General features: G+C 32.6%; 1 protein-coding gene across 1 annotated transcript in view; it reads left to right on the top strand.

Moving 5' to 3' along the window:
- Positions 1 to 17,101, top strand: part of FANCM (DEAD/DEAH box RNA helicase family protein) — a 250,892-nt gene that overhangs the window by 128,357 nt on the left and 105,434 nt on the right. The window contains exon 15 of the mRNA XM_089814251.1: positions 12,920 to 12,980. Coding sequence (XP_089670377.1) covers positions 12,920 to 12,980 — 61 coding nt within the window. The remainder of the gene's footprint in view (positions 1 to 12,919; positions 12,981 to 17,101) is intronic.

Raw genomic sequence — 17,101 nt, 5'->3', positions numbered from 1 at the left:
TTTGTCCATATTTTCCCGAAATACAAGCTAATCCATTCATTTCTGGCCTTCAAAAGTGTTTGCTAAGTGTCTAATCCATACTTCGAGCACTTATCCTTTATGGATCCGTCATTGAGGCTTGAACTCCGAAGCTTTCGTGGATTCAATCCAATTAGATGATGTTTCTATTATTTGGAATCTTCATCTTGTAGCGAACTTTTCAAGTCAAGATATCTCTGATTTTCTTGAAAGAATAAAGATGTAATATCAAGAAGAAATGGTTCAAGTCAAAAGAAGCAATACTCGTTTGGCCTCCACTTTCTGAATGGTGGCCCTAGAACCTTAGTTTGTGTGTGTGTGTGTGTGGGAGAGAGAGAGAGAGAGAGAGAGAGAGAGAGAGAGATCAATTGAAGATGTTGATGGGAAAGTTGTTGTGAGTTAACATCTGGACATCATTGAGAATGCTTTCAAAGTGTTAGAAACTCCATCATGTGCAAAGCTAACAAACAAGAATTCACAACTCCGAAATCAGGAAAATATTGATTACATCAAGATTTCGAATGACAATTGGCATTTCATTGAAACGAATGAAGTGAAGCAGAATACAGCAACTCTTGATTTGGCAACCATCCACGATTGCATCAAGTACAAAGCCCTTGCTGATAATCTATAGGATTGACACAACGGTTTTGACTTTTTCTTCAAGAGTATTTTCAGGTTTGTAGTTGCAAAAGATATATGACATGTAATCTGATTACACAAACTTTTTGTAATATAATCCAATAAATCTTGTTTCTTGGTTTGACTTAGTCAAGGTGGTTAAATTTCTAACACCTTTTTTTGTTTTGTCTCACTCCTATATAAAGGAGTGCTCCTCATTGTAGAAATCATCTTTTATCAAATGCAAGAGAGCGCTGCCAAACCTGTGCAAGCATTACTTTGGTTATGTAGTGCAAATTTGAAAGAAAAGTGGATAGAAAAAAGTAGTGGGATTTGAAGCTTTGAGTGGAACAATTGTGATTGAACAAATTGGAAGTTTTGACTCTGACTTGTTCCTATTATCTTTAACTCATGTTGTTATTGTATGTTTATTACAACATAGTGAGTATAAGAAACAATTGTAGCTGAAGCTTTTATTGGGAGCAATTATGGTAACATAGACTATAGAAGCTTTGGCTGTAGTTTATGTTACTATCTCATATTCATGCAAAAATTGTTAGAATTAAGTTATAGCTTAGAAATCCTCCACTTTCGGAAGTCTATGTGCCCCAATGGTAGAGATTTTTCTTATAAATTAGGAAAACTAGACATAGATCTAAGCCAACACGCTCTTAATCAGTCTTTGAGTTTTTGTTTGGTATTGGTATCACTGTTTCTAACTATTAGATAGAAGCGTAGTTATAGAGATTTAAACCTTGTCCATTACTCACTCCACAAGGAAGTGGATTCTTTCTTGAAATAAGAAAAAACTATATTAGTAACAACCTTTTGCAATATCTCTTAACTTCTTGCTTACCTTAAGTTGATTGAAGGAATAGTGAGAAGGGGGAGCCTTCCCGTTAAAGGTAGGAGAGCTTTTGTCACACACTGTGGCTGGTCAACTTATTTTGTGACTGATTTTGCATAAACTGTTGGTTACAAAATATCTAGCCAACCGACTGTTGAAACTGGTATCTCCTTCAAGCGAAGTGGTTATATGGCTGTAAGGAATCATGGCTTGGGTTTTATACTCAGTATAGCTTTTTTGTTTTAACATTGTTCTAGCTTTATATCTTTATCTTAAATTTATCAATGACCAAAACTACTAAAAACTCGATTAAAGTTGTTATCAGAAGAGGTCTATCTTGCATGTTGACCAATACATCAAAAAGAACAACAGAAGAAAAGGAGGACAGCACCCGTCCCACAATGTTTTGAGATGATCAAATTTCTAATTTAGAGATAATGTAATGTAATGATAAATGATTTGTACAAATTGGACTTGTATTTTAATCCCTAGTCCTAGGCTACACAGGCGGATTTTCTTGCCTCGTTCTTTTTCCCCTAGTATCCTCACTTGAACGAGGTGTAGGTTTTATTTCATAATTAATAAGATAATCTAGGCCAAGGCCTTTTATCAAGCAAAAAATAATAATTGGCTTTTCTTTCTTTTATTATTATTTTTTGGTCTGTATGTTTATTTTATTATTGATGTAGCTTTCACATAATTATGAAGGTCATTTATTTATTTGATATTAAATTGTCCTTTATTATAAATTGTTTAATAACTAAATGTATTATTGACATATATCCATTTATTTAATATAGCGACTTGAAATTATTCACCTTTTGGAATTATTTAATAAAGTGAGTTTTACACTCTTATTATAATTTATTTAGAACTTCACTTTGGAAATATTTAATTATTTCCTTATTGAATAATAAATGTAGTCTAGAGCTTACCGATAAAAAAAAAGTCTAGAGTTTCAATTTGGATTGCAGAAGTCCCATGCTTTACACTGAATCACTTGATGAGTTCTTTATCCAATCTGTTGGTCTATCAAAGCTCAGTGATAGGCCAATCATATGGAATCTGCCAAGTAGTCTAATGAGCGGACATGACAATTTTGTTGTAGCCTTAAATTTTTGCAAAAGTTAGGGTTCCAGATTTCATGTCGGGGGAAGAATTTTTCAAAATCATATAAAGTTGCAATGAGCATGTATTCCCATCTTCCTCAATAGATCCCAATGCATGTAGCAAGGAGTGTATTTCAGGATGGGCATGTGTTGCATAATTGCTAAGTTGCTCGATTAAAAGAAAAGGGCTATAAAGGTCTTATTGAATAGGTTTGGAAAGTGTAATTCCGCTATTTCGCTGAATGGAAATATAGTCAACTATGAAATGGCGAAGCTATCATAGTTTCAGAAAGTATGAACAAGACAAACCATAAAATGGCGCCATTGCCATTTCCCCGAATGATTATAGAGTGTTGGGCAAACCGGTGAAACCGATAAGGAGCCTATTGCTGGTATTTCATAGATGGAAAGAAGGAATAACTGCGAAATGAAGATGTGTCAATGTTTTGTGATAGGATTATAGAGTGAATTGTGGAACAACGTAGTGTTGCTATATCGCAAGCATGCATGTAGAGCGTTAGCAAATTGGATAAATGGGGTTTTTGTCTTGGAAAATTAGACATCAGTTTATTAAATTGAAATGATTACCACATAATACACATTGGGACGGATATAATAGCAATGTCTTAAAATCTAAGAGTGATGACACATGGAGTTTGTACAAGGAAGGGCAACTTGTATGAGTTGCATAATTAATTGTGCAACCAATGTACATATGTCTTAGTTGGAAATTGCAAAAATTATTTTTTGAGTGTAATTTTTGTCAGTTGAATTGTGCCAACATTCCTTTGGTATTGGACTACATTAATAAATTTGTTCATTATAATAAATTTGAATGTATGCGAGAGATTTTTTGGAGATATGGATTGGTTGGGTTTAATGGGCTATTCTGTTATAGAAGCAAACTGAAATTCTGGTATAACTCACAAGAAGTTCAAAATATAGAGTTAGTTTTATCATCCATCTACTAAAATGGGAATCCCAGCGGAAGTTGACCCTTGGAATGAAGACTCTGAATTAGTCCAACAACCTCATCTAAAGGGGATAGTTGCAGATCAATTGGATATCATCACCAGTCTCCTGTCTTCCCCCTGGGACTTTAAGACCAGTTATGCTACATACTTAAAAATATGCTGGAGTTGGAAGAAGAATAGGACAGAGCCGAGTTGCATGAGCTCCTTCAGGAGGCGTAGGCAAATGAAGGAAGATGGGTACCTGATGAATTCTAGGATGAATTACTGAATTTCCTTGGTCTAGTACTGATTAATGGACTCCCTTTTAACCTGTGACACTTGTAGGAATGCTTTGCTTTTGTTCAAATTTGAGATTTGAAAGTTATCTTTGTTTCAATTAAACTTCTGTAATTATTGATTGTCATTACAATTGGCGTCTTGTAGTACTTGTGTGGAGAAGTTATTTGCTCCTCATAATTATCTGATTATCAAGAAGTCATTAGAAGTATTTTCCTCTTGTTTCTTTGTCTTGTTGGTTTTCTCTAGAAGAAATTAAATTCAATTATACTGGTGAATGTGTGTGGGCTTACCAATTTTCTACATTGATAGTATTTGATGGTTGATGGTGTTTTGGTAACATACACTGTCTTACAGTATTGTATGTAGGATTGGATAAAAGTGACTCTATAACCCAATTTGGATAAGGTCATGGTCTTATTTATAATCAAAGAGTGAACATTTCATTCATTGTTATATGTTTTATTTAAACATTAATAAACAACTTATTACTCAATTCAATTTTTAAATTAAAGCATTCTATACAAACCAAGTGAAGCAAGTAGTTGTGTATTTAGACAATCAGATCTATCCCAAGAGTGTTTGCCATCTTGAGAGATCATTCAGTTTTGCCTTAAAACTATCATTTTGGCTAAGGAATAGGCCTACCCACCTTGGTACTGGAGAGCCATAAGTGCAGGGGAATTTGATCATTGATCATTCTTGTTTGTTGGTCAGAACTGATTCAGGGCTCCTTACAAGAGAAGTAGCAAGATCTCTTGGATTTCCAATGCATGGTTTTGAGAACCAGCAGATTGGCGTCTCTACGGGGAGGTTGTTGATCAAACATTTTTGAAGGATAGCTAGAGCTTTTGGTGATTGTTAAAGAAGTGCACTCTATTGGAAGAACTTGTTAGACTTGGAAAGTTATATTTCTCTTTAGAAAAGAGGTGGCGACTCTATTGGCAGAAAGCTAATGAGTGGAAGAAAAGGACGCATATATTCAAAATGTACTGGAATAAAGCTTTGGTGGATCAAAGAAGGCAGTAATGGAAAAACCATTTGTTTTTCTCACATTCAGACCGTTGGACCTTAGAGGTTTTCAGTATAATCCTAATATGTTTTCTCATTAGTTTTTAAAAGTAGTGTTTAAGTTTTATGGTGATTGGGATGAATCTTCATTTAGGCATTTGTAGATATTTTATGAGTTCATAGGTGACTACCAAATTAACGCAGAAGATCAGGTAAGGAAGGTATTTTCTAGATCATTGAAGGGTAATGCACTAGACATCTATGAATCATTACCTACATGAAGTTTCCCATAATGTTGGGAATTTTAGCAGTGATTTTTAAATGATTTCCAAAATACAATTGAAGAAGAAGAAGAAAAATGTATCAGGGATAAGCAACTGAAATAGTAGAGGAAATTCTAGATGATCTTTTGGAAATAAAAAGAATGCCTAACTCTAACAAATTAATACATAAAAAGCTAAGAGATCTTTTGTAGTCTGTTGAGAAAGAAGGAGATAACTATCATTATCTATACATGTTTTATGTTCTCAAGCATGCATTTCCTGGTGCATTAAAAGAACTGAAAATTCAGGATTTCGTTAGAAGAGAGAACATGGAAAAGAAAAACATGAGCCGTTGGCTCCTACTCACGAACTCCTCTAGATGGTGAAAATTTTTAGGAAGTTCTCATACTTAAGAATCTTGATGTAGCTTACGATGAGGTAGAATCAGATAATGAGAATGAATAGAAAGTTTCACTTGTCAGTGAGAAAAATGCAGAACTTTTGGACAAGGAGTGTTAACACATCGTTGTGGAAATGACTTACGATTTTTTTCAGTCTGGAAGGAAAAGCAATTTGGTGAAATGGTCTAGGCTAAAGACATGTCATATGGAATATGTGATGAATCGAAGGAAGTCCGTGAAAGAAACTCAGATCAGGGGGGCAGTCTTGTTAATGAAATATGTTATTGCCAATTTGATAACTCTAGTAGAAATATGCAGTCTGATACAGAAATGAGTTTCCTTGAGGGAAGTTTCCAAAATTTTTAATTCCCTTATATAATAAAGTAGTGGAGCTTTCTAACAACTTATTGTAGGAAGAAGCATGTACATAGGGTTTCTCCATTTTTTAAATCCACTATTTGAAAATGATGGGACATTTTCAAGGTACAAGGATACAACTTCAATATAATGTGTCATGTGAGTAGGAATTACAAGAAGCAGATTTTGTTTCAAAAATTCAAGGCATAAAATGTTCGATATTTGCTAATGTTATAGTAGTTTCAATTGGATAAAACTCATCGAATATATGACTATCAAGATGACTGGACTTTGGTGCCATTTTGATTCGCCGCCGTATATATTTTTGATTTGACCTTTTGTGAAATGTCTGGTTCGTACAGAAAAGTCTGGAGTTAATGTTGATGAGCAGAGTTTTCTTTGGACATGTTATCACTGGCATTTTAAAGTTACAAGCATGTGCAGATTCTCAAGCAGAATATTATAGTGAGTAATTACATCATAGTGAATCACAGGTGTACCTTATGTCCTATCCATTACACGCAGTACTCATACCATCAAAGTTTCAACTTATATATGGCACTCGCGATAAATGAATACGGTGATATCAGCAGTGATGGTGGACATAGTGCAACCTTTTTTTACTACCATATTCCTTCCAAATGATAGCATGTTACATCCCAATTTTTGACCTAGCTTGAAATATAGTCGTTGAGGTTCACATGAAGTTAGTTGGCAGTTTAATTTGATATAATCTGGCGAAATGGTAAGATAGTTAGTTGTTATGATTTCAAGTAAAGATGACATGCTAGTTATTTGTTAATCGCGAATTCATGGAGTTAAGATGAAAGGTTAACTATTATGATTTATGAGTAAATAATATATAAATTAATTTCCAAGAGTTTCCTTGTAGGAAGCATGTCGAAGGGGAGAAAGCATTGTCAGAAAAGAATTAGGCAGGGCATCACCATCACTGGGCAGATGGGTAAAGGACCTAGCCAGAATATGTCTGCAGGACTTGCATGAGTTGTTTAATAATTTAATTAAAATAATTGGGATAAAATATTAAATGTATCTTAAAGGATTTCAATTTACCTTTCATTATGTTATTTAGATAATAATTTGTATTCATGCATTTAATATAAAATGTTTCAATAATTTAAATAAGTGACTATAATAATAATAATGTTTGGTTTATAATATTTGAATTATATTTTCTTACTTTTAATCAATTTAATATTTGACGATTTGAACCTTTCAATTATTTTATATAAACACAAAATGGCACCCTTACATTAAATTTCTAATCCTATAAGCCACCTTGTGTGTACATATTTTTAAACTTAAACAATAAAATAATATAAAATAATATTATCAATTGGACCCTTCATCTTTCCTCCCCTTTTCATTTTCTTTTTCCCTCTTCTCATATTTGTTCTTTTAAAATTTAGAAGTCGAAAGGAAAATTTTGTAACGACAGGAAGCCGTAAGGTCAAGTTTAATTATATATATATGCTAGCCTTGTCATCTATCTGGCACCTTTGATATCCATCTCATATTCATTTGCAATACGTCCATCACCCTGCTCAGTCACGGTATCCTTTACCCCTGTATACTCATGTTCTTGAAAATCTAATTGTCGACTAATTCTGTGGAAGATTTGAAGGAGGCAAGCTGAGCAAAGAAATAGTGAACCCGATTGTAGAGCCGTGGGTCAAGTAAGGAAGTGTTTTCAAGTTCTTCCATATTTCAATCATAGGTTTTGTCCTTCCTGAGTCGGTTTTGATCCAAATCTTAATTAATATTTAACACAGTAATAATCTTTTTGTTTTTCCTTACGTTTTGAATACATGTAAACACCTTAGAATCTGTATACATGGTCACTTATTATGCAGTTTGGTGTTAATAATGTAAGCCAACTGTGAAAGTGTTAAAGCTTAAATAATCTTTTATTTTCTTTCTTCGGTAGTACCGATTGTCATCACTTTGAAATTTCTTTGAATATAGAATAATCCATTATCAAACCGTACATGCCATAATTTGTAGATTTTTCCTGAAATGTTTTACTTCAGATAATTATGTTCAATCAATATAAGAACAATGTTCAATTTTGAATACCAAGGAATTTCATAGGCTGTAAAGTCAGAATCTTAAAATAAGGTTCATGATATAATGGTTCAAGCACGGATACTCTTTAACTTTTGTTTCATTGTTATAAGATCTAGGTTTGAGTCCCACAGTTTGTTTTGTTTGGTACCTGATGACCCAATAGGCTTTGTATTTTTCAATATATGTTTTTGCATACTTTTCTGCTTCTACTAAAATCAAATTGGATCTTTATGCCTGATTGAATAATTGTCTATCCAATTACTGAAACCAATATAATACAGATTGAATTGGGTTGGTCAGTAATAGATTTTCTAGTTCTTTGAAATTGCCATTAAATCATAGATGGTCTTTATTCATAAGGGTGTATCGAATCATGTATGAAAGATATGGAATTGCAATGATAACTGTGAACAACTAATTCAGTTCAGAATGTAATTCATACCCTGCAAGAATGAAATTATTATCATGAATCCACACACCATGGAAACTCGCCAGGTAATATGGTAAAGAGGAGGAGTTAAATAATTAGACATTCAAATTTTGAGATCTTTTAATAACATAATTATATGATCATGGTTTGTGAAATGCTGGATGCATGTATAATTGCTAGAACTGGTTAATCTAAGAATTCCTAACACCTGGGGCTCACCCGACTGTGTAGTCAAGTAAAAGGGTGGCGAGGTGTAAGAGAGGAATCGTCATTAGTATGAACCAGTATCAATTATGACATTTCTATATTTATCATTTAATATGAATTAATTAATAGCTCATGCATATTCCTGTTATGATGATCTCCTGCTGCCAAGTCCTATTGCGTGTTTATATCTTGAAGTTCAATGGATGGTAAGATGTTCCCTGTGAATTCCGGGTAGAGAGGGCGTTTCTCGTTAGAGATTGTGTGGGGATATATTGTGGTCCAAGGTTGGGTGGTTAAGCCCCTGACAATGTTTCACCTCTCTCAAGATGTCGGATATGCGTGAGGCAGAGATAAGCCATGCATTCAATTGTTTATCGGAAATAGGTAATATCATTTTTGTTTATGATAAGGTAAGATTAAATTGAAGTATCTCATTGTTATCATCGTTTTTACTTTCATATAAATGAATATTGAATATAAGAATTTATCTAATCCTTAGAAATTCTCACAGATAAGCAATTGGAAGGAAAAGAAATCCGAAGCCCTAATTGATTGTGTGATAGCTAGAACCTTAATTGATATAGTGATATTGGAAGCCCTAACTGAATCCGTGGTATCGAAAGCCCTAGTTGAATCCGTGGTTGCGGAAGCCCTAAATTGAATCCGTCGTTGCGGAAGCCCTAAATTGAATTCGTGGTCATGGAAGCCCTAAGTGGTAAAGCGGTATTAGAAGCCTTAAATGAACCGATGATAATTGATGCCTAATTGTTAAGATGATATTTGATGTCCTAATTTAAGTTATAGTGGTGTTTAGTTGTATTCATCAAATGATTTTTGAGATAGCAGTCGATTTGAGAAATTGTTATAGTGTATTTGTGGACTAACCTTGGTGGTTGCAGAAGTATACTTAGATGATTTTCAATCTCAGTTTTCTGAGGTATGTGATTTCAATTTCTAAAGTATTTTCATTAAAAGGTCTTTCAAGTATTTAGTTATGAAATTTTTGTTTAACTGACTTTAACGGTAAATCTTCTTCACATGAACATGAATGATGTAACTGCCTTCTTATGAAATCAAAGTTATAACTGTATTCTATGCTTATGTTAGATGTTAATTTAGACCTGGAAAATCTGGATGTTACATAGCAGCACACCAAATAACTATTAGCAATCACATTGGAGCCTCCTTCAAGCTGGTGTGGTCAGGAAAATGAAGACCACAGTCCATAGGTTTATTAATTTAATTACATATGTTTTATATATCTATAACTTTCACCAATCATAGACATAAAGTAATACTAAATTGGAAGCATAATTATCAATAAAGCACAAACCTTCAAATTTTAACATTCACATCCAATGTGAACTATATGAGTCCACCCGTATTTGTTAGGGAAGATCGTTCACTCCTAAAACCAATCTTTTCTTGAGTGTTTTCTTGCTGGTTGGTAGAAATTTGTTCAACTCCACAACTAGGGTTTCAATAAAATGTCAAATGCCAAGAATGAACTTCCTTTCATCTAAATCCCTTTTTATTGGTACTTTTTGGAATATTAAAATATTATTAATTTTTTCTTCTGAAATTCCCGTCGAAAAAGTAACTTTAGATAACATTTAAATTATCAACATAAGTCTTCTAATTTTTACATTTTTGACAACTTAACAATGATTTTATCGTAGGCAAGAGCCTATAACACAATGGTAAATTGTGAGCCTTTCATCAGGGAGGTCTTTAGTATGAATCTACTCAAGCATAACACATCATAAAAATTAATCTCAATTAATAATAATAAATAAATAAAATAAAATCTTAGGCTTTGGCCATTACCTATACAAAAAAAATAAAAACCCAATATTTTATGCTCAGGCAACCAAAAATAGTTTAGACCATCAGGAAATAATCTTAAGATTTGAAGAGGACAAAGCTTATGAATTTTTTTTTTTTGCACTTTCCAAAAGTAGAAAACTTCAAGAAGTGTGGAATGCTCCCAATTTCTAAACTACATTCATAAAGTACGATGAAACTCAACTTGCTTTGTAGCATTGCCCTTTTCAAAATTCCATCATGAAGAGATTAGCGCTGCCCAAGATATTGGAGGGGTTTAGAAAATAGACATTACATCACTTAGCCTCTCGGCAATTCTAGTATTGCCCAACTTAATATAACCTTACCCACCACATACAAATTCGGCATCTTTTTGAATTACCAAAATATTTTTTTAAAATCTCATGCAACACAAATCTAGTAATTGGTATTTTTCAAACAAGATTTAACTTTTGGCAATACTTGTACCATAATTGGAAGATTCGGAGTTGGAGAGTACTTGACAAGGCTAAAATTTTAAACTTGGTAAATACCGTTGGAGCACTGCTTAGAAATTTAAGATAAAGAACAATAAAAAATAATCAGAAATAGATACAAGAGACACAAATTACCTTGGGAAAACCCTTCCAAAATTAAAGGGAAAAATCCAACCACACAACAAAGTATCACTTTATTTATCATGAAATGTCTGAGTGTACAATGTTCTTTGCTTGATGCGATATATTTAACACATAGAGAGACTCTTCACATTACAAGTGATGGTCTCTTCAATTTCCCATAGCATAATTCTTTATTTTCAAATACAGTTCTTCGTATTTCCATTCCTCAACACATCTCGAATGACACCTTTCGTTTTATTTAATATTACAATTTAAACATAAGTGTCCTTTTCAGCTGAAGGTGACCATAATGATAATAGTGTCCATATTTCCAGAGATAAAGATCTCTATCACAACTACAATCTCCAAAAAATGCTTGGCAATTTAAAACATGCTAATAATAAAATTCTATTAAAGAAACATGTTTTTTTTTGTAAAACTCAATTACAAAATGATTAGTTGCCGATTCGTGAAATGAATCCGATTCGGGTACGCGAATCGGATCCGTGGATTCGAGATTTATTCCTTCCGAATAATGATCTGTGGAGGATTCGTGTGTGTGTGATATATATATATATATATATATATATATATATATATATATATATATATATATATATATATATATATATATATATATATATATATATATATATATATAGATATATGCATTATAAATTTATATATAGTAATAAATAAGAGAAATATACATAATTCTAAAACTAAATCATTTCATAGTATGAATCTATGATTCTAGTATGCATCTACGAATCTAGTATATTTGATAATTAATCTTCAAGGATCCATAGGCAAAATCAAGGATCCCGCCTGGATCCTCAAGGATCCAAGCATGAATCCGGATTCGGATTGGATCCAAATCCAAATCCGTCTTGTCTGGGATGAATCCGGCTACTAATACAAAATGTATTAAAGAAAAAGTATGTTCCCAAATTCTTTCTTGGCAACCCCAAAGTCTGTTCTAGTTCTTGCAAAAGTCTAGTCCTTATCATATTCTTGCAAAAGTATGCCATAGACCTTCAAACTCTGCCCAAATTCTATCAGATAAATTTAACACGAATTTTGCCATTTTTATGTCAAATTTGCAAATGTGCTGCAAGACCCAGGCTGAATTTTACCAAAAAATAGATTATTTTGACTTTTAATAGTGTTTTTAGTCTATTTTAGTCAATCCAGCCTTCCAACCCTTAAATAGACCACTAAAAAGGTCAAATTGGTAAAACATAAGTCATTTGGACTAAAATATTAATATATGGTAGTGTATTTTGCTATCTTTCTTTATTGCATAGTGGTGTATGAACTTATTTGCTGCTGCATATATATGTATGTATGTATATAGACACACACACATATTTCAAAAAAATATGATTTTGTATGGGCGAACTCAGAACAAACTCAAGCCCTTGCCATAAAATTTCTGAACAAATTTCGAACCTGCATCCAAACCTAAATCCGAACTGGCAACTTAGTGTAAAAATTGATAAAACTCCGAAGAGAAAATGCAAGGTTTAATAGCAGAAACAACTAGTGAAAAACCCATTTTAACTAGGAATTTACTTGCACCAACAGTTTTATCCATGTCCCTTTTGCACCTTGACTAATGTGAGAACTAAACTTGTGAAACTCTGACCCGCAAAAGAAATATAGAGTACTCAACAACTCAGAGATCACTCGTATAGTTTGCAAACCATGACTTGTACTATTCATAAATGCTTGATGCATATGTTTTGAATGTGAGAGTAATTGGTTTATTAAATGTCGTTATCTCATGTTTTAGTCTTTGCATGTGTACAATGTCAATGTATATGGTATTATTGCTTTTCATGCAACAATATATTTGGCAGCCTGTGGAAGATAATTTGTATTTCTGAAACAGATTCAAAAGATGCTGGAAGCTCGAGGGTTATCATATTCACAAATTTCAGAGAGAGTGTCAAGTGAGGAAATTCTTTCGTGCTTGTGTTGTTGCAATATTATAAAGGTTTCACATTCGTTTAATTCTGGTTGTAGTTTGATATTCTTTTACATATTTTTCATTGAGGAATGAGTATTATCTTTGATTAATTTCCGAACAGATGATGTTTTATATTCATTCATATTTACTTTTTGCCAGTACAGCCGGTCATGAATATGATTTACAAGGTAGTTAATTTTCACACAAATAAATGTGATAAAAATGTTATGGTATAGAACTGATCTTTTGTTTTATAGTAAATAAACATTATTAAGGCAGCGTACACAAAAATTTGGTTATTTTTTTTTTACAAATGAGTGAAACAATAAGATTTTAGTGGTTAGTGAGAACAGCTGAATTAATATAGACTATGAATAAAGGACTGGATATAGAGCATCGCAGAATGCAAAGTGAAAGTGAAAATAAACATGATAAATCATATTCCCAGATAAGAACTTTCCTATTGAACACTGGAAGTAAAAGGAGTAATAGAAGCTTGAGGTTTAAATAGCATGAAATAGCATATACTAGAGTTGAAGCTGCTGAAGGTCATATAAATGCTTGTAAATATTCTAGAGATAGTATATTCCTTCAGCAACAGCAACACCATAATATTAATGCTAAGGAAAGAAACCCAAATCTGTGTGGCAGTTCTCTCAGTGAACGTTTAGCTGCCAATGATAAATAAGTATGACACTTTTAAGTTGGTGTTGTGGATGATTGCTTGTCCAAATGCAGGAAAATGCCCTTGGAGGACCCTAACAATATCAGTTGAATTCTGAAGTGCTACACCCATCTATGGTTTTTTGATTTGCACAACTACAAATTTAAAGTTTCTATAATAACGTGTTTTTGAACTTTGATGAAGATATCTCTGGGTACTGTTCTTTTGGTTGTCATAAGAAATCTAGAGTCTAGACAACTGTAGAAGCTCCTATTGTCTTATTGATTTTATCTTCAGATACCCTCTTGAGGGCATTGCAATGTTCTCTATTTTGTTCCTATTTTGAAAAGCCTCTTTCAAACAAATTTTGAAAATATCTTGTTATAATTATAGTTTTCTCTTTATGAAAAAGCAGAGGCTGGAAAAAAAGCATTTAACCTTTATCCATTATATTGTACACCATGCTGAGTTTGAAATCATGATTAAACAGTGGAAACTTCAAGTTCATGCTGATGATGTAAAAAGACTGTTCTGTGATTTCACTTGTCTATGTTTTTAGTTGACATTGGAATTCTTTGTGAGTGCATTTTTCTAGATGAATAGAATATAAGGATATTAATAGCATATTAATATGATATACAATAGTTTGATTGGATAACTCCTTGTCATGCTCCCTTTTTAATAAATTTAACCAGAAAACTGTTTATTCATTTCCTGTAGGCTATGTCATGGAAAATGATTAATATTATTATTTTAAGTTGGTCTCAAAATCTTTATTTATAAGTAAATATTGAAATATTATTATTTTAATAAAGTGGAGTTAAAATAAGATAGTAGAAGGGCTCATGCAGCACTTAATCTAAAATTTGTCCACATGTCACCTTTTTTGTGTTGCCAAGAAACGCATCTGCGGTAGAGGAGACCTTGCTATAGGCAATAGGTAAGCAAGCAATTGGGAGGGGGGAATCAAATCATTTACTCCTAAAACACTTAAACTTAAAACACTTTAAACCTGTGTCACAGGGATTGGCGAATTTTTAGCACCAGGTTCAAAATTTGCCGAACCTATGAATAATTTAAAAAATTCGGCCTCAATTTGTAAGGCCAAAAAGCAGCTGCCATTTTCTCAAAACTTTTTTTTTTCTGGTGTTTTCTAAGGTTTTTGCAATTTCTTAAATAAATTTTCCTGCAAACGAATGAAGTTTGGAAGAATTATTATGAATGACTATGGAAAATCTTTGTATCCATTATCTGTCATTGTCTGCAATTCATGGTGGTAGGTTGTGGTTGGTTGTGGGCCATTGTCTACAACATCTGTGCTTCCACTACAACCTGTTCCTGAATCTGGTCTGCAACCTATTCGTGGGTCTGGTTTACAAATCACTGCTACCTCTCTTGTTCATAAATCGTCATTGCCCCTCCTGTTCTTGAATCATCGCTGCCTCCTCTCAACCTGTTCTGTGTTCTTCTCTTCTGTCATGTTGTTTCATGCTTAGGTGTTTAAACGAATGTTTCTTTTATTTGGTTTTATGTTTTAACTTATTTATGTTGACCTCAATTGTTTATCAAGGTTAGAATATATGACTTTCTTTAAATTTTAAAATGATATAAATTTAATGTTAATATTTATTATTCTGTGTTTGCTCATTGTTATTTTTCAATATTAGATAACTTTATTTTTTATTTTATTTTTAATTATGTTTATTGTAGTGTATGTATATTTTTATAAAACATTAATATTTATTATTTTGTATGTTTATTTATCGATAATTTAAATTTAAATTGTATCCTTAGTAATAATTTAAATTTAAATATTATTTTTATTAATAATTTATTTTAAATGTATTTTGAAATGTTAATTTATTTTGATTATTTATAAGATATATTTGTATTTTTTGAAAATTAAATAAGGCAAATTTAATATCAATTTTTAAAAAAAATCTTTTGACCTCGCCAAACTTCATATTTGTTGAACTCGAACTTGGATCTTGTGACTTAGCTTTAAACCCCTAATCACATAAACCCCTACTAATGTTTTGCAACTAAGTTGCTGGTTTGTATTCAGGTTCGAGATTCGGTTTCAAAATTTGTTCAATATTTTTGGGGTGGGTTCGGGTTTGTTTTGGGTTTCTCTGTACAGGAACATGTTTAAAATTGTATTTATTTTTATGTATGTGTACATATGCAACAACAAATAAGTCCATACACCACTATGCTAATAGTAAAGCAAGATAGCAAAGTACACAACCATATCTACTTTTCTGTTCAATAGGATATTAATTGCATCATTTAGCCATACATATAACATGCTATACTTGCTTGGTCACATGCATTGAACATATTTTATTATTTCCATATTAAGGGGACAATTCTAGATTGAATGGAATGATCAAAAGGTAAGTGCAGTTATCTCTATTTTTATTTTGTATTGTCTAGACGATTTCTAACCAAGCTAGATCAAAAGTTATGATTCAAATTTTAAGCCCCAGATTTAAAGATATCATAGCCTTTTTTAAAGAAATTCCTCTGTAATCGTTAATTTGGATTTTGTCTTTAAGCAAGTTTTCTTTTTCAATAAAAATGCACAAGTGACAAATAAACCATCCTTCTTGGCCTTTTTAGTGGTCACTTTTAGGGTTAAGAGGGTCGAGTAGACAAAATTAGACAAAAAAACATTTTAAAAAGATCAAAAAAACCTATTTTGAGACCAAATTCAGCATGGTTTCGACATTCCTGCAAATTCACACCGAATTTTGCCTGGGTTCATCCGACAGAATTTGCAGCAAACTCGCGGCTTTGCGGGCAAATTTGGTGTGAATTTGACAAGGACCGGATTTTGAGCATTGCTGGAGAGAATCTGGTAACTTATATTTACAATATGATAAGCATGTAAACATAAACCGATAAACATCAATATTGGATAGGACAAATTATTTTATTGTGGAAACCCAAATAGGGTGAAAACCACGGTGGAACTAATACCACAATTAGACTAATGCCTTGTTACAAGTATAGCTTATTATAATAGGGGGAATGCACTTGCATTTAGGCACATTGCTTGGACTTCACTACTCAATGTAGTGTTGGGCTCCCACCCTAAGGAAGTCACACTGACTTACAATAACATTTTAGACTACAATTTGATACGTTAATGAAATGGTTAGTAGTATCTACCTATGCCTTACTCAACTTCCTTTGAAATACAATTAGATCTCTTTTTGTAGTTCTCTTTGCCAGATTTAGATGAGCGATTCAAAGCTTTTGGTAGATTTGTAAACATGCTCTACAAACAATCCTTGGGATCCATATCAAAAGCGTCACCTACATAACCACATCTTTGCCTAATTCAGTTACCTTATATCAACAATCAGGTTGGCAAAACCTAATCTCCAAAATATAAACTCTGCTTAATTAGGTTGGCAATCTAAAACCGGGAATAC

This window comes from Cupressus sempervirens, chromosome 2 (genome assembly GCF_028749045.1).
Source record: "Cupressus sempervirens isolate cs-2001-9-10 chromosome 2, ASM2874904v1, whole genome shotgun sequence".
Lineage (NCBI taxonomy): Eukaryota > Viridiplantae > Streptophyta > Pinopsida > Cupressales > Cupressaceae > Cupressus > Cupressus sempervirens.
Note: the sequence above shows the minus strand (reverse complement) of the source record. Positions and strands in the feature narration are given on the sequence as shown.